The sequence below is a fragment of the Heloderma suspectum genome, chromosome 14 (genome assembly GCF_057233095.1).
Source record: "Heloderma suspectum isolate Gila_16-S chromosome 14, 16-S_ref, whole genome shotgun sequence".
NCBI classification, from domain to species: Eukaryota; Metazoa; Chordata; class Lepidosauria; order Squamata; family Helodermatidae; genus Heloderma; species Heloderma suspectum.
Window position 1 is genome coordinate 21,264,750 of NC_139471.1, and position 18,698 is coordinate 21,283,447.

At 48.5% G+C, this 18,698-nt stretch overlaps 1 protein-coding gene and 1 long non-coding RNA gene across 5 annotated transcripts in view; one reads left to right on the forward strand and one right to left on the reverse strand.

The window, feature by feature from the left end:
• The window catches only part of NR6A1 (nuclear receptor subfamily 6 group A member 1), a 116,536-nt gene that overhangs the window by 33,026 nt on the left and 64,812 nt on the right, over window positions 1-18,698 (forward strand). For 2 of the 4 annotated variants that reach the window (XM_084821228.1, XM_084821229.1), the window contains exon 3: window positions 1-57. In XM_084821228.1, coding sequence (XP_084677354.1) covers window positions 1-57 — 57 coding nt within the window. Of the gene's footprint in view, window positions 17,149-18,698 lie in introns of those variants that run through there. The other 2 variants (XM_084821230.1, XM_084821231.1) reach the window with 2 other exon arrangements.
• Window positions 6,817-18,698, reverse strand: part of LOC146335777 (uncharacterized) — a 24,916-nt gene continuing 13,034 nt past the window's right edge. Inside the window, exons 3-4 of the long non-coding RNA XR_014785935.1 lie at window positions 17,021-17,486; window positions 6,817-7,169 (exon numbers count right to left, since the gene is read on the reverse strand). This is a non-coding gene — a long non-coding RNA (uncharacterized LOC146335777). The remainder of the gene's footprint in view (window positions 7,170-17,020; window positions 17,487-18,698) is intronic.

The window sequence follows — 18,698 nt, forward strand, 5'->3', positions numbered from 1 at the left end:
CTGCAGATGTTGAACAGATGAACTCCCCTTCTCCTGTGCTTCCTCTGAACACTGGCAGTAAGTACCACTTTTTTCTTGCACCTGGAAGAACCAGTAGGATCTGTGTGTGTGTGTGTGTGTGTGTGTGTCTGCGTTGTGAGTGCTGTGGAAGTGAGATGCAACTTCTATAATGATGCCTTGAGAAGAGAAATGCATTAAGAAATGTCCTTTCTGCTGACTATGCAAACCCTTCCAAGGGCTCTGTCTGGCCTCCCTGAGGTTCTGGGGCATCTTTCTTCCCCCCACCCCCGCTCCGGGTAAGTTAATCACTTCTAGAAATCCTTCCCCATCTGCAGCAGGGGCCTCTCTGGTCTCCATCTAGTTTCTTTAATGACTTTTCAGTGGCCGTCCACTAGGTGGCAGGCGGCCTTGACAAAAAAGAGAGCTTGTGGACCAAAATGGGATCTGAGGGATTGCTCCAGTTCCTGCAGTTTCTTCCCTACATTCAGATGTCGGGGGTGGGGGGGGTGGGGGGGGTGAGATGCCCTTGTTTTGGGCACTTCTTAATGATGTGATGGGCATAGGATTACCCTGGAAAGGCAAGTCTGGCTCTTACAGTGTGCTCATTAGGATACATGAGGGTCTTTTTAGCTTGGAAAAATGGTGAGTAAAAGGGATATGATAGAGGTATGCAAAATGATGCCTGATGTGGAGAAAGTGGAGAGTGGTTTCCTCCTTCTCTCCTAATACTAGAACCCAGTGGGATCATCCCATGAAGCTGAATAATGGGAGTTTCAGGACAGGTAAAAGGAAAGACTTCTTCACACACTGCAGGATTGAACTGCAGTTGGCTACCACAAGATGTAGTGAGGGCTACTAACCTGGACAACTTGAGAAGAGGGTTAGATGAATTCATGGAGCTGTCAATGGCTGCCACTCATGATGGCTGTATATTGCCTCCAGTATCAGAGGTAGCATGCCTCTGTATTGTTTGCTGGAAACACCAGTGGGATGATGCTATTGCACTTATGTCCTACTTACTCATTTATATATTTACAATATTTATATACCGCTCCACATCAGAAGATTTTGGAGTGGTGAACAACAAGTAAAAGAATAAAACACCAGTTTAAAGGAGTTAAAGCATTTTTTAAAAATTTTACTTGTGGGCTTCCCATCGGGCATCTTGTTGGCCAGTGTGTGAACAGAATTCTGGACTAATTAAGCCTTTGCTGTGATCCAGCATAGCTCTACTTCTGTTTGTGTAACCCCAAGACATTTCCCTGGAGGGCTCTGTGAATGGCTGGCAGTCTCCAGCTTCTCTGACAGATGTTGGTGAGAGCACAGGATGGAGGTTTGTTAAATTATACATGGCGAAGAGGAGACTTTTCTCCCCCTCTCAGTACTAGCACACCCAGCAAAGTAGATTGGCAGGAGGTTCAAACCTAACCCAAAAATACCATGCCAGGCAGCTTATAACTAACTTGCAGAATTGGTGATGGACACTGGATCAGACAACTTCAATAAAAGGATTAGGGCAGCCTTCCCCAATCTGGTGTCCTCCAGGTGTTTTGGACAACAACTCCCAGCATTCCTCCTGACTGTTGGCCATGGGTGACTCATAAATTGAATAAATAGAAAAATAAAGAAAATGTAAAATACATTTGTAGCCAATCCTTAAATGCGCCCCTCAACCTGGTGCCCTCCAGATGTTTTGGACTTTCAACTCCCATCAGCCCCAACAAGCATGGCCAGTGGTCAGAAGGAATGGTTGGATGTAGTAATCCAAAACATCTGTAGTGCACCAGGTTGGGGAAGGCTGTGTTAGGGTTATAAAAACATGGATGGCAGGTTGTGAAATTTTTGTCCTCCAAAAAGGTCATAACTGACCAGTCTGGGTACACTTTGGAAAATGAACCTGCTGTGGAACTATGAGATGTGCTGTCAGGCTGGTCACATTGCTTATCCCCCAAGAAGGCTTTTAAGGGCACAGTCCTGTGCATGTTTAGACAGAAAAAAGTCATACAACTCCCAGCATTTCCCAGCCAGCTGTGCTGGGTGTTGTAGGACCTTTTACTGTCTAAACATGCGTAGGGCAGTACCTTAAAGGTATTAGTCAAGCCCTATGCAACTTGGTGCTCTCCAGATGTGTTGGACTGCAACTCCCATCATTCCCAGCCAGCATCGGAAAGATGGGAGTTGCAGTCCAACTCATTTGGAGGGCATCAGATTGAGGAAGACTGGTTTAGACAAAATGTGTATCTCCTGTCATGCTGGTTCTTTTGTGGGGCACCAGCCATCCTTGCTTCTGTCTTTTTGGATTCACCTGGCATTTGATAGGCTGCTTATTGTTAGCCATGGCTTTCAGGCCCCTTTTTAAAACCAAGCACAAGCTGCCTCTGAAGAAAAGGGGAAGAAGCAGGGGCTTTTTCTCCTCTTCTGTCTCTCTCCCCCCTCCCACCCACCAGCTAGGAAGTGAGGTGACCTCTACTTAACCAGGAGGTGTGGGCTGTGATCATAGCTTTAAAAAAAAAAAAAAAGTCATTTAAAATGGCGGGGGGTGCAGAGGAAGACAGTGAGCTTCCTACGATCTTCTTGTTGGGGCGCTGCCTGCAACAAAACCACCAGCCATGCAGAGTAGGTGTGTGAACACAAGAAGAGCCGTGCTGGATCAGACCAAGGGTCCATCCAGGCCAGCATTCTGCTCACACAGTGACCAACCAGCTGCCCCCAGGAAACCCACAAGCAGGACAGGAGTGCAACAGCACCATCCCACCCATCTTCCCCAGCAACTAGTGCACACAGCTTGAAGTGCTGCGCATAGATCACACTGCTAAGGAAGGCAGGTTTTAAGCATTTGTAGGGGGTGTATTTGTGGACAGCTTTTGCACAGGTTCTCTAGTCCCCACTATATGTGGGTTTTAAAAAATAAACTCGAAGGATTCTGTCAGAGGTGAAGTTTCCCAAATGCTCTGGACCAGAAAGTGATTTTCCGACTCCTCTTCCAAGGCAGGATCTGTTGAGACCCCACCATAACACCATCACTTACTCTTTGGCTTGCCCCCAATTCCTGACCCTGATATTGCTTACAGTTATACATAGTGCAGAGAAAGTGGATAGGAAGATGTCTTTCTCCCTCCCTTGTAGTACTGGTACTAGTCATTGTATGAAGCTGAGCGGTGGGAGATTCAGGCCAGATGAAAGGAAGGACTTGCTCACACAGCGCAGAGTTGAACTATGGAGTTCACTTCCACAAGACGTAGTGATGGACACCAATTTGGATGGCTTTAAAAGAGGATTAATCAAATTAATGGAGGATACAGCTGCCAACAGCTGATAGTTGTGATGGTTATATATTCAGTATCGGGGCAGTATGCCTCTTTTTGCCCATTGCTGGGAACACAAGTGGGAGGGTGCTGTTGCCCTCGCATCCCACTTGTGGGCTTCCCATTGGGGCATCTGGTTGCCCACAGTGTGAACAGAACGCTTGAAGCAGGTAAGCTTTTGCTCTGATCCAGCATGGCTCTTCTTACTACTTGTGATAAGAGATGTCCATAGCTCTATAGAGTTAAATGCTGCTGTTCACAGGTAATTAAACACTAACTGTGCAAATCCAAGCAAAAAGTTCAGGGACTTGGAAGCACTGAATTTGGAGGCAGTTGCTGGGTGGGGCTCTGTTTCCTTCATGCCCCGTTTGGTGGGCTTCCTGGAAGCCTCTGGCTGGCTGCTGGTGGTCTGATCTAGCAGGGCCGCTCTGACTGGTCTCGAGGCTGATGTTCTAGCCCAGTTCTTATAAAGGGACCGGGAATTGGCTGTGGCTGGAGCTCACTAGGGTGACAGATGCTATCAGGATTCTTTTGTGGGGCAGGGTTAGCCTGAGATTATGGAAGGGGCCAGTCATGTTGACACAAATATCCTCCTCAAGTTTAGGTATTTACAGATAAGATGAGATGCAGAAGCCTTTAGAGTGTCTGCTGCATTCCAGGTAGCTCTTGTGTGTTGCCTAAATGTCTGTAAGCAAGTGACCCTTCTCATGAACTGTGAAAAGTCAACACACTTCAGTACAGTGGAGCAGTGGACTAAAATGTGATTCGTACAAGCTGACTCTATGAAGTTCTGCGTGGATTAGGTTTGCTTGCTTTGTGGCAGGTCCTTTCACTAATGTCCTTTGTTGCACATGTATGCATACCTTGAAATGAAGCTATTAAAAAGAATCTGCTTTATAGTACATCCTATCCTAAGAGCTTGTGGTCAAACATACTTTATAGCATGCAGTATTGGGGGCAGGGGAGACCAGACGTGGTTTCCATGGGATGCCACTAAAGTCAGCATCCTTATAGAAAATGATCTTCTTTCTCCTTCTCCTCCTCTGCTTCTCTCCGCCCCTTCCCGAATATAACTTAGCAGCTCTTACCTCCTGGAGGGCAGAGGTGAGGATAGTCGCAAGATGACTGCTGCCTTCCATGAGTCAAGAACCCCTCAATATTAGAGTAGGAATGGGCGCAGAGAACCTCCGGGCCAGTGGGGCCTGTGTTTGGCAGCCATGACAATGTCTGAGCACAAGTTGAGGGCCCTGTCCTCAGTCTCATTGGAGATGGGTAGCTGGTGTGGGGTGTACCTCATGCCCTTGGAGGAGAAAATCCCACTTGGTCTAGAACCTTGGCAGTGTGCCTCTTTGGTATCTTTGTTGTTCTCTGGTCCGCAGTTTGCATTCATTGGTCAGAGGGCTGACTGAACCTGAAACCCACCGACAGCAATGAATGTTGATTGCAGCCATTATCTGAACAGAAGCCTCTCTTGCCTTCTCAGCTCCAGCCTGGATTCCTCTCTCTGACATCTTGCTCAGTCCTACAGGTCAACAGTATGACAGTGCTTCCACAAACCGTTTTTGCAACTTATTTGACCTGACATTTTATTTCATAGCAAAATTGGTCCTAGCTAGCAGAGCAACACCAGAGGTGGTACTGATGGTGGAGTCCAGCTCAGTTATGGTTGTAAAAGGTGCATTTTACCTGGGAGCTGTCCTCCTCGGCAGTGGACGCTGCTAGCTCTGATGTCAGTACTTATTATTTATTTATTGCATTTATGTCCCGCCGTTTTTCCTCTTGCAAGGAACCCAAGGTGGCATACATTATCCTCCTCCTCTCCATTTTATCCTCACAACAACAACCCTGTGAGGTAGGCTGGGCTGAGAGTCTGTGATGGGCCCAAAGTCACCCAGTGAGCTTCCATGGTCGAGTGGGGACCCGGATCTCCTGGCTCCCAGTCCAACACTCTTACCGCTACACCACACTGGCTCTCAGTAGGGTAGTGAATGCACTCTGGGTTTCAGTCAGGACTCTAAAGGAGCTATCCTGGGTGTGGAAACACCTTGGATAGCTCCTTTAGAGTTCTGACCAGTTCTGACTGAAACCCAGAGTGGATTCACTGCCCTACTGACATCAGAGCCACCAGCCTTCACTGCTACTCTACAAGCTGTGTCTACCCTTATATACATAACTGGGACTTTACAGCTAGCTGTAGGATGTGTCAGAAGGACGAAGTTGCTTCTCCTTGCCCATCAAGACCCATACTTGTCCGCCCACCCTGGCAACTGACCTTGCTTCCTTAAGGAGATCAAGCTTACGTTGGACTCCTGCCAAGGCCTGGAGATGAAGGGCAGATGCTGCTCCAGGAGTAGAAGCAGCCCTCCTGCATGCCATTGCCTTTGGAATAGGCGTTGCTGGAGGCATGAAAATCTCTAGATGTCGGCCCATTGTGAGCAAATTGGGAGCTGCCACAAGCAAAGAGAAAAGGGCTCCTCTCCACTCGGTGTGCTTGTTTCTTAGCACTGGTTTGCTCGAGAACCTCTCCTGGATATTTTCAGAAGCTGAGTGCATAGTGTGATAGGGCCTAGTGCAGTTCCATCTCTGGAGGAAAGCGGGCCAGGGTGGGTGGGGAGGTGGCCGCTCCTTGGTGGGGAGGCTGCTTCAGAGCCACATCTATGCCTCACTTAGCTCCTTAGAGTGAGGTTCAGACAATGCATTTAGAAGGTGCACAAGTCCAGTGGAAGTTGATTCTTGATCAGTAATAGCATTTTGTGGGAAACTCCCCCAATAAGCAAAGGTTCACCTTTATTTTTCTTGGGTCTACAGATTGTAGAGTGGGACGGGAGCTGGTGCAGGGATGTCGAGCCTCAACCCCGTGAGCCAAATCCAGCCTCTGGGGTTTCCCAGATGCCCATGCCCTCTTTCCCCCAACCGCCAGTCATTTGGTGGTTTCCCAGCTGTTGTGTTTTCCCCCATTCTAAAGGGCTTGCTTACTGGCAGCACATCCCTGTCTTGGCTTAAGAGTGTTAACCTAAAATAGGCTGGTATTTTTGGCCCTGCTTCCTTTCCCTTTGGCCCCACCCAACACCCAGTGTGGCCCTCTGAGAGCTTCTGAGAACTGAGATTTAATCCAGCCCTGTGCTGAAAGAGGTTCGACACGCCTGGGCTAGCAGGTCAGGCCGTCAGTGCTTCCAATGTTTTCCATGGCTGGGCAGGGGTGGGAGCTTAAGTGGTTGGCTCCAGTGCCTACATCACAACTGAATCCACAGATCTTGTGAAACAGGGCAGCTGAAGTTTTTCCATGTGTCTGCGATAAACCTCAAGGTACAGTCAACGGTCGATGGTTTACTCTCGATTTCAAACTCACCGACAGCGTTGAATGTTCCCTGAAGCTATCCTTGGGCCATCTGCCCGGCAGGGAGCCATGCGTGTCCCCAGCATCTGTGTCCCCTCAGCCAGCAACGGGAGTGCTGGATATGGTCACTTGAACACATAAGCACCACAAACCCCAGGTTGCACGCACAACTCAGACTAACTTGGGCAGCTTTGCTTTTAAGAGTACCATATTTGCAGCTACATGCAAGGTAGCTCTTTTTACTCGCATTGGCTGGTGAAGTGTGTGGCATTCCGAATAATCAGCCATCATTGCATCTTTCAGAAAGATGGCTTTTTGCTGGCAAATTAGTTGCTTAATGATGGGAAGCTCTCCCGCGTCATCTTTGGCACCAGAGAAGGAGCTGCTAGTGGGTGTGTTTGAGGCATATGCGTTTCACCGCTGCCAGTCAGGCTAACCTTCAGGCCGCCTGAAAATAGCTATCTCACCATCCACCAGTATGCCATGGGCCCCTCTTGTGTACGTGTTGTCCTCTGTGGCAGGGCATGCTAGAAAGAGAACAGACAAAATGGAGCCGATTAGAGGTAGGGAGAACACGTTGGGTCTGTCATGCAACGTAGGTGCACCTCCCTGTTACAGCAGGCCAGCAGCTGTTACCCAGCAGGATAGGAAGCCTCGGGTATTTCAGGCTGCCGTGGTGGATGCCAGATGGTTGCCACTTCATGGGAGGAACGGTAGCTCAGTGGTAAACCACATGCTCTGCATGTAGAGGGTCCCAGGTGCATGAGCTGCTTGAAGGGAGAGGACTCTTGCTGCATGGCGGAGCCCCTGCTGTGCATGCAGGAGGTCTTAGGTGCGATCCCCAGCAGCTCCAGGTGGGGCTGGAAAAACTCCAGGACTGGGAACAGCCCCCCCTCCCCACCAGAACATAAACAGGGCTGGGGACCCCCCTCCCCCCTCCCCCCAGTTTTTCCCCTAACCCTTCATTTCTCACTTTTTTGTAAATCCATTGCAACAAAGCCTGGCTCTGTCCTTGCTCTCTGATCCCTTGACTTTAGTAATCTCCATATCCTGTCGCCATTCAGGAATCATAACTATTAAGCTGCAGGACTTCGAGGGAAGCCCAACCCTTCATGGGAAGGATTGGGCTTCTAGAGAAAATGAAATGTGTGCACCAGTATCGGAGAAGGCAGAGATGGGGGGCCAGGCTAGACCATGATCTGCTGCTTGGTAGCTGTGAAGCAATTCAGTGCTTGCCTCAGTTTTCTCCAGAAAAGTGCTAATCGCTCCCCCATCCCAAAGACAATTTAGATCATTTAATTGGTAGTTGTATGGTGTTAGGGGATGGGCCAGAGCTGCCTGTCTTATGGTGCTTGTTTTGCCCCCTCCTTTAGCTCCAAAGGGAAAACAACTTACTTGTGAGTAGGTGCATGAGCTGCTTGAAGGGAGGGGACTGTAGCTCAGTGGTAGAGCCCTTGCTTTGTATGTAGAAAGTCCTAGGTTCGATCCCCGGCATTTCCAAGTAGGGCTGGAAAAACTCCAGCCTGAAACCCTGGAGAGCTGCTGCTGCCAGTCAGTGTCGACAATACTGGCTTAGATGGACCAAGGGTCTGGCTCACTATAGGGCAGCTTCCTATGTTCCTATGTTGTTTCAGGAGGTAAACGTATTTGCCAGTAAGTGTTGGCAGTACACATTGATGCTTGGGGACTGCTCTCTTGGGATGTCTGCCCAAACATTGCAAGAGGAGAACAGGAGAGAAAGTTAGTACTTAAAAAGGAAAAAGACTACTGAAGTTCCTGGCACAAACCCCAGAATTAGAGCCTTCCTAATGGGAGCTAGCCAGGACCAGGTGCAAAGTGCCCCGGCTGTTCCGGAGAAACAGGTAGTGCAGACTTTTAAGATCTTTCCAAGCTGTATGTGTACATGCAAAATACCCCCTCATTCCAGGAACATCCCAGGAGAAGAAAACTGTACCCCTCCTTTGCCATAAATACACATCTTTGAAATCCTGTTGGCTCTTCCACTGAGCTAAGCAGCAAAGCAGAGCCAAGTATTTCCTGGTTGAGCAAAGCTCTGTCAGCTCAGTTGCCCCTTTGAGTTGGTTCCCTCCTCCTCTGTGTCCAGATGCCTTAAGTGTTGCAACAGTAAGCGCTGCCGCCGCCAACAGGGTCTCTGCTCTCCCGGCTCATGCCATCTTCTGCATTAAGGCCGTTGCTTCACCTCCAGAAGTTCTTCCTTTTTCGGATAGCACGAACCAAGTTTCAAGGGTTCTCCCCCTTCAATCGGCTTTTTCTAGTCTGATGTGTTCTGTTAATGTGTGCCCCAGCGACGTGGACTGCTGTTACAATAAGACAGGGCCTAAAACAGGGCCTTTGGCATCCTGCAGGCAGTGCTGGCGCCAAGCAGCTATTTCCTTGTGAGCCAAGTCATGTTGGTCTCTCCAATGCCAAGCTGGCTGCCTATGCAGAGGCTAAATGGGATTTCATTGTCGGGATTCCCTCTGTAATAGATCGTGCTGACAAAGGCCCTTTCCTCTCTTGATGAGGCTGCGCAAAAAGTTCCTTGGGCAGTATTTCATCTTTCAAGAAGCAGCAGAGCTCCTTAGGACAAGACTGCATGAGCACCACTAAAATGACAGGCCTCTGGTGCAGACTGGAGCAATGGGATGTGCTACCAGCTTTTGTCCTGGTTCTTTAGGGAAAGCAAAAAGATTTAAAAAGCGCGAAAGCCCTCCGCTGAATCCTTGCTAGCCTCATGCCAACTCCGTACAGGGTTCCCAGTAAAAGAATGACAGGGGAATGCATATCGCTCTGCAGCTGCCAAGACTCACTGGGTTTAATTTCCTTGCCAGCACCTACCGTTTGAATATTTTTCCTTCTTTAAGTGCTGTATTACAATCGTTCATTCTTATCAGATCGGGCTGGGAGAGGGACAAAGGAAAGCCTTATTTTAAGAACAAGTGCCATGGAAGCAGGAGCCAGGCCCATAGCCAGATTTGCAAAAGGGGGGGGGGGTTGCAAAGGATACTCTTGCCAGGAGTGGAGGGGGGCAGAACTAAGTCCATGTGAGACAGCAAGAACCTAAATATGTCTTAACATTTCTTTTTTATTTAATGTAAATTGAGTTGGATTTTAACTATCAGGTGCCAGTAAGAGGTCTCCTTAGACCCAGCTTGGTCAGAATAAGCCCAGTATCTTGCCCAGTATCCTGTTCCCACAGTGGTCAGCCAGAACTCACCTAGGCCCTAGATTACAGGGTGCCCATGAACAGTCCATATCACAAGAGAGAGGTTAGTCTATTCAGTGTGGCATTATCTTACTGAACAATTCTTGCAGTTTGTAGACAAAACTTGCAACCTTATCAATGGTAGTAATTTTTCCCTCTACCTCTGTAGTAGGTCTCTGAGAGGCCCCCTAAAGAGTTAGAACAGGGGGTGGGGAACCAGTGACCCCCTAGATGACGCTGGCCAACAACCCCTGACTATTGGCCATGTTGGCTGGGGCAGATGGGAGTTGGTGCCCATCATAATCTGTAGGACCACAGGTTTCCTATCCCTGAGTGAGAAGAATGACTATCGTGGAGAAGTGGACTTGTGTCATTCTGAATTCCTTCTTGAAAACAGCATCTGGGCATATTTTTGGTTAATGGGGAGGGACAACCAAGAGAATTCCTGCTAGGACCAGTCATTAAGGTAGAACATGTCCTCCAGTGTGCCTTATTCAGTCAGTATGCTTTCTTTCCCCTTCATGGATCACTGCCTTGTTGTGGCGAAGGGGCTTGCGTAACTCAGTGAAGCCATAAGCTATGCCGTGCAGGGCCACCCAAGACGGACAGGTCATGGCAGAGAGTTCTGACAAAATGTGATCCACTGGAGAAGGAAATGGAACCCACTCCAGTATTCTTGCCAAGAAAACCCCATGGAACGTATCACAAGGCTAAAAGATATGATGCCGGAAGATGAGCCCCTCAGGTCGGAAGGTGTCCAATATGCTACTGGGGAAGAGCAGAGGGTATTTCCAAGTAGCGCCAGAAAGAGTGAAGCGGCTGGGCCAAAGCCGAAAGGACACTCAGCTGTGGATGTGTCTGGTGGTGAAAAGAAAATCCGATGCTGTAAAGAACAATATTGTTTAGGAACCTGGAATGTCAGATCAATGAATCAGGGTAAGCTGGAGGTGGTCAAACATGAGATGGCAAGATTGAACATCGACATCTTGGGAATCAGCGAACTAAAATGGACAGGCATGGGCGAATTTAATTCAGGTGACCATTATATCTAGTACTGTGGGCAAGAATCCCTTAGAAGAAATGGAGTAGCACTCATAGTCAACAAAAGGGTGGGAAAAGCAGTATTGGGGTACAATCTTAAAAATGATAGAATGATCTCAGTACGAATCCAAGGCAAACCATTCAACATCACAGTAATTGAAGTCTATGCCCCAACCACTGATGCTGAAGAAGCTGAGGTTGATCGGTTCTATGAAGACCTACAACACCTTCTAGAACTCACACCAAAAAAAGATGTCCTCTTCATCATAGGGGATTGGAATGCTAAAGTAGGAAGTCAAGAAATCACTGGGATAACAGGCAGGCATGGCCTTGGTGTACAAAATGAAGCAGGACAAAAGCTAATAGAGTTTTGCCAAGAGAACATGCTGATCATAGCAAACACTCTTTTCCAACAGCACAAGAGGCGACTCTACACATGGACGTCACCAGATGGTCAATATCGAAATCAGATTGATTATGTCCTTTGCAGCCAAAGATGGAGAAGCTCCATACAGTCAGTAAAAACAAGACCTGGAGCTGACTGTGGCTCAGATCATGAGCTGCTTCTTGCAAAATTTCGGCTTAAATTGAAGAACGTAGGGAAAACCACTAAACCGTTCAGGTATGACCTAAATCATATCCCTGATGAATATACAGTGGAGGTGAGGAATAGATTTCAGGGATTAGACCTGATAGACAGAGTGCCTGAGGAACTATGGATGGAGGTCCATAACATTGTTCAGGAGGCAGCAACGAAATCCATCCCAAAGAAAAAGAAATGCAAGAAAGCCAAGTGGCTGTCTGATGAGGCTTTACAAGTAGCTGACGAAAGAAGGGAAGCGAAAAGCAAGGGAGAAAGGGGAAGATCTATCCAACTGAATGCAGACTTCCAGAGAATAGCAAGGAGAGACAAGAAGGCCTTCTTAAATGTACAATGCAAAGAAATCGAGGAAAACAACAGAATGGGAAAGACTAGAGATCTCTTCAAGAAAATCGGAGATCTCAAGGGAATGTTTTGTGCAAAGACGGGCATGATAAAGGACAAAGAAGGCAAGGACCTAACAGAAGCAGATGAGATTAAGAAGAGGTGGCAAGAATATACAGAAGAACTATACAGGAAAGATCTGAATGTCCCTGATAGCCATGATAGTGTGGTCACTGAACTTGAGCCGGACATCCTCGAGAGTGAAGTCAAGTGGGCCTTAGGAAGCATTACTAACAACAAAGCTAGTGGAGATGACAGTATTCCAGCTGAGCTATTTAAAATCCTAAAAGATAATGCTGTTAAAGTGCTGCATTCAATATGCCAACAAATTTGGAACACTCAACAGTGGCCACAAGACTGGAAAAGGTCAGTTTACATTCCAGTTCCAAAGAAGGGCAACGCCAAAGAGTGTTCAAACTACTGCACAATTGCGCTCATTTCACATGCCAGGAAGGTGATGCTCAAAATCCTACAAGCTAGGCTTCAGCAGCATGTGAACCGAGAACTACCGGAAGTACAAGCTGGGTTTCGAAGAGGCAGAGGAACGAGAGATCAAATGGCCAACATTCGCTGGATCATGGAGAAAGCAAGAGAATTCCAGAAAAACGTCTATTTCTGCTTCATTGACTATGCTAAAGCCTTTGATTGTGTGGATCACAACAAACTGTGGCAAATTCTTAAAATGATGGGACTACCAGACCACCTTACCTGTCTCCTGAGAAACCTGTACGAGGGTCAAGAAGCAACAGTAAGAACCAGACATGGAACAACCGAGTGGTTCAAAATTGGGAAAGGAGTATGACAAGGCTGCATATTGTCACCCTGCTTATTTAACTTATATGCAGAGTACATCATGAGAAACGCCGGGTTGGATGAATCACAGGTCGGAATTAAGATTGCTGGGAGAATTATCAACAACCTCAGATACACAGATGATACCACCCTAATGGCAGAAAGCGAAGAGGATCTAAAGAGCCTCTTGTTGAGGGTGAAAGAGGAGAGTGCAAAAGCTGGTTTGAAACTCAACATTAAAAAAACGAAGATCATGGCATCTGGCCCCATCACTTCCTGGCATATAGAAGGGGAAGAAATGGAAGCAGTGACAGATTTTACTTTCTTGGGCTCCAAGATCACCGCAGACGGTGACTGTAGCCATGAAATTAAAAGACGCTTGCTCCTTGGGAGGAAAGCTATGGCCAACCTAGACAGCATAGTAAGAAGCAGAGACATCACCTTGCCGACAAAGGTCCGTCTAATCAAAGCTATGGTTTTCCCAGTATGTATGGCTGTGAGAGCTGGACTATAAGGAAGGCTGAGCGCCGAAGAATTGATGCTTTCGAACTGTGGTGCTGGAGAAGACTCTTACGAGTCCCCTGGACTGCAAGGAGGTCCAATCAGTCCATCCTAAAGGAAATCAACCCTGAGTGCTCCTTGGAAGGACAGATCCTGAAGCTGAAGCTCCAATATTTTGGCCACCTAATGCGAAGAGAAAACTCCCTGGAAAAGACCCTGATGCTGGGAAAGACTGAAGGCAAAAGGAGAAGGGGACGGCAGAGGATGAGATGGCTAGATAGCATCACGGATGCAATGAATATGAACTTGAGCACGCTCCGGGAGAGAGCGCAGGACAGGAAGGCCTGGCGTGCTATGGTCCATGGGGTCACGAAGAGTCGGACACGACTGAACGACTGAACAACAATGCTTTCTTTGGAAACTGGATTTTGCATTTTACTAGTGATTTAGAATTTGTGTAGGATACAGTGCAAGAAGATTGCAAAGAGCAAACGTAAGATAAAATGTAAGCACTTGTTTTGTGGGGCTTGTTTATTTTTGTGAAGATAATGTGTGTATTAAATTTGTAGCCTGGCCTCCTGCCAGAAATGATCTGTGTAGAACCATACTGTGAGCGCTTGTGTTACCTGTGTATTTTTCTCAAGTGGGCATAAGCCTGAGGTTGTATCTGTTGGGGGTTGGATTCAAAACTGAGGCAGAGGGAGAAGGCAAGTAACCAGTGGTTTAATTACTAAAAAGAGAGTTGCCAGAGTTCCACTTCTCTGCAAATCATGTCCTCTAATATCAGGCAGATGCGTGTGGTTCCTGGGTAGTATAGAAAAGTTACTCTGTACATGCCCAGGGGTACTCTTTTCAGTGACTTCTAGTCCTGACAATATTATGTCATTGAATTTATCCTTGGCTCAGATTTATTTAGCACCTCCCTCCAAATATTTTTAATAGAAAAAGATTGCCCTCTTCAGCCCTTTAGCCCTAGTCTCATCTTGACCCAGTCATTGGTGAGTAGACAGCATTCTGCATCTGCCCCGAGGCACACATTCCTTTTCACAGGCAAAGTGCAGCAGGGTGGATTGAGTAAAAACAGGGCTGAGATTGGATGCTCTTTTCCCCCCTTTTCTTTTCTCCTAGTCCCATGTCCCAGCTCATTCCTGAGGCAAATTCCTCACTTCAGGCAGAGGGGAAAACTTTCAAATAGTATAGATCTCAGTTTTTCTGTCCATTGCTGTCCCTCATCCCTGCTGAAATCAAGTGGGAGAGAGGAAGCAAATGAGACAGGAGGAAAGGGGCAAGGGCTTGCACAAATGAGCTCAGTCAGTAAGGGGTTAACTGATGCTGGATAGGACCAGCCTTGCACCCATTGCAGGGCAGTTGGGCGGAATTCACAATGCACGTTTCCCCCTTGCTTTTTCTGTGTGAAGAGAGTATGCAGACTGAAGGGCAGCGCAAATAATAATTGCATAAATATATCTCTGCAAGGAAAAGGGCCTTGAAAGGAAGGTAGGGGTGTGTGTGTGTGTGTGTGTGAGAGAGAGAGAGAGAGAGAGAGAGAGAGAGAGAGTTAATAAAAGCTGGGAATTCAAAGAAGGACCCTTTTTTGAGTCTCTAAGGGGGCCGGGCAGGAGGGGCAGCAAATGGCTCCCTGGCTTGGCCTGGCTGAAATGGGTCTGTCACTCTTGAGTCACGGTCCTTGGTCCTCGTGTTACTCTGGATGCTTTTGTGGAAGGTGATTAGGAAGAAATGGAAAGTGCTGTGTGTCTTGTCATCCCCCCACCCCACCCCCCGGCCAAACATTTGGAAAGGAACAGGTTGAGGAAGGCTGCTTTGGAGGATTCCACAAAGATTCCCGGCAAGGGAGGGGATGATGGTGCCCTGCTGGAAGGGGAGACCCCTCATTGACCCACCTTCACTGAATTTCCTGTTCAAGATGGCAAAATGGCTTTGGCTTTTTTGCATAAGAGCAGCTGGCGAGAGCAGCAACAGAGGGAAGCATGAAGGGGTGGCTTTAGCAGGGAGGGGCTATGCTGGCCACAGAGCCTGAGGCTGGGGGGCAGGGGGTGTCGTGGTGGTGTGTCCCTCCACTGCCACTTCCCTTGCTTACTGCCATTTCTCTTGCTTACTGCCACTTCTCAGCTGCACGGATTCTCTTGAATGCCCCATTCAAGCCTTCGGGCTGGGAGCTGCCTTCTATAAAATCAGGGTGTTGGTCTGTCTCCCTGGTGCTAGCTTGTCTATGCTGACATGCAGCAGCTCTCCAGGGTTCCAGGTGGGGGTCTTTCTTAGGCTACCAGGGGATGCTGGCGGTCAATCCTGGGACCGTTCCCATGCAAAGTATGTATGCGCTTTACCATGGGGCTATGGCTGTTTTCCAAGTTTAGGTTGTGCTTTATCCTGATCTCATTTTTGGCCTCTAGTGAATAGACAAATGTCTGTTCTAGACATTTTTGGCCCTGCTGATGGGATGGACTCCCTCATCCTTTATCCCCCATAGAAATCCCTTCCCCAACCCCCAATAGGCTAGAGCAGGCATAGGCAATTCAGGGCCCTCCAGATGTTTTGGATGACCACTTGTATAATGCCTGACCTTTGGCTGGGCTGATTAGGAGTTGCCCTCCAAAACATCTGAAGGGCATCAGGTTGCCCTCCCCAGGCCTAGAAGGTGAATTCAACTATTGAGTTCTTGGTTTGTTTAGTGCAGGGATGGGGCCTTCCGGATGTTGTTGGACTGCAACTCCCAGCATCCCTCACTATTGGCTATGCTGGCTAAGGCTGATGGGAGTTGCTGCAGTCCAACAGCAGCTGGAGGGCCACACATTCCCCACCACTGGTTAATGCAGTGAATGCCAGAGCACCCCTAAGCTGAGCCCCTTCCCAGTCGTGGTCAAGGGCCACTTCTCAGAGGACAGGCCCGGCACAGCCGCATTCACTGATGCTGTGCAATATGTGAGCCAGCAGTGCTCAAATGGCACCTTCAGTGCCTTTGTGGTCTGTGAGGCTCAAAATGGATGCTGGATATCATGAAATCTGCCATGCTGGCACTGGGAGCTGCTAACTTCATTGTAGACATTTCATAGTCAAAAGTCACAATCGTAAGAGTTGCAGTGTATCAAAAGGCTGCCTAGTCCAGCCCTCCTCCTCTGTCCCCGCTCCACTCCCCACTTCTCTCTCCCCACTGCCTAAACGTAAAACCATCCAGAGAAATCAGAGCAGCCCATGTGTCCGGGTAAGAAAACGCTCAAGCAGAGAAAAGGGGCCCTATGGAAGGGGGACGGAGGGCGATGGGCTCAGATGTCTCATGCGCACACATCGAGGCATGCATTGCGGCAAGGGAAGGCTGAAGGAGCCATTGGCTACAGTTTGCCAGCAGATAGATCAGCTTTCCCGGAAGTAAGGATAGTTACTGGAAAAGTGGAGCAAGGGAAAGCTGTAGTGGCAAAGGACAAGTCTGGTTGGCAACATAGCGGTCAGGCACTGTGCTGCCTTTGGAGGGATGCCCCAGCCCCAGTTTGAGAACACATACACCTGGGTCCCGTGGGAGGTAAATAGTATCTTATTTGAGAGAAGGCATGTCTTGTTCCTTGAGTGCTGCCCAAATAGATGGTGGCGGGGATTATCCCCAAACGTACTTCTAACACTGGGGCCTTTGCAGCTTATCTGTGTTTCCTAAGCGTCCTTCCATCCAAGCCACTTCCAGGGCTAGATCTGCCTATCTTGAGCAGCAGACTTGGGTCATGGAGTGGCTGGCTTAGCCTGCATGCCTATGATGGAGGCTTTGGATGGATGTCCTGCCTCACAGAGCCACATCTTTGCCCCTCCACCTCATGACATGCCCACTTCCCTTAACCAAGGGGACTAACCTCTTAGATGGAAGACTTGCTGTGTCGGTGTCGGCCTAGTGCTGCATCCCTTCTTGGCTGTTCTTGTGAGCAGCTGTGGTGCGGTTTCCTCCGGCAAAAAAAAACGAAGAAAGGTAGAGAGGCGAGGCGGGCAGCTAGTTGCTATTTAGGGTTTCCAGCACAGGAAAAAGGCAAATCTATGCTCTCCTTGGCCTGTCCTGCTTCCAGCCTCAGGTTTGTTTAGAGAGATCTCGAGACCACCAAGTTTTCCATAGACTGCCCTTGCCCTGGTGAATATTCCAAACGTGAATCCCACGCAGAGGCAGCCGTTCAAGCATCCACTCCGGTGCCTTCAGCGTGGCAGTGATAGAGTCCGTCTGACAGAATGGATGTGCAGCTTTCCTCTGCGTAAAGTTCCAGCTTATCTTGGGAGCAGCAGAAACCAAGGTGGTTGTCTCCAGAATGTGTCCATTTCAAATAGCCTTCCCTGTGGTCAGAAAAAAAATTGTGAATCATTCCAACATCAAATAGGCTTTAAACTATTTTAACAAATTAAACGGTGTGTTCTTGTGCACTTCAGAGTGTTTGCATGCCCATGTCTTCTTGGGGGGTGGGGGGTGGGAAGAGAAATGAGGAAACCCAACAGGTAAGGTTATAGCATAGTTTAGAGCAGGGATAATTGTCCTTGCCTGCCTTAAAGTTCTCAGTTGTATTCTGGCGCTCAGAAATAAGGAACTTTGGCTTACACATCACACAGTTATGGCAGCTCTTAACATCCACACAGAAGAGTCAGCTGTTTTCGCCCCACTCACCTCTGGTTGCACAATCACCCAGTTATGCAGTATGTGTGATGAGCCACTAAACAAACCTCTCTCCCCACCCCTTCCACACACACACTCACCTTCATATACTCCTTTATGTTTGGCTTTTTGTACAATCAGAAGTACAAGAGCAAAGGGAGGTGGGCACTTGTTTCCTAGTACCACCTCAGGGATTACCTGTAGAGCAAAGGTAAGCAATCTTTTTGGGCGCACAGGCACATTCGTCATTTTTTTCAAGGTCTGAGGGTGCATTTGGGCCCATGGACATTTCTTCTTGGAATTCTCTCCTTCTTGCCCCCTTCTTGCTGGGATTCTCACTTTACTTGCCTCCCCCCTGCTGGGATTCTCACTTTACTTGCATCCCCCCTGCTGGGATTTCTTTAGAGGCTGCAGAAAAACCCCTCCCTTAAATAAAGGGAGGCGTTTGGTCCCAATCCTGAATTCCACCCTGCCCTCCCTTGTGGACACCCTGTGGGCCAGTGTGGGTAGTTGCTGGATCCATGCACGGGTGGTTTGCACAAATGGCCATCCACACCAAGTTCCCACAAAGGGTTCTATTTGTGTACTCGTGAGCAAAGTTGAAGTATGTGTCACTTGTGTCACACGCTGGAGCAGGCTTCCCTGACCTACCGCCCTCCAGCCAGCTATGCTGGCTCTGAGATTCTGGGAGTTGTAGTACAACTAGGGATGTACGAAAGGTACTTACCTTTTGCGAATTATGTTTATGGTTGGGGGGGAGGCGTTCCGTCCCTCCCCCCGGAATCCTCGCGGGGGGGGGAGGCGCTCCCCCCCCCCCGGAATCCTGGCCGGCCGGCTGTGCTCCGCAGCGATTCTGCGGAGCCTCGGGATGCAAATGGCGGCGGCTGTAGCTGCCGCCA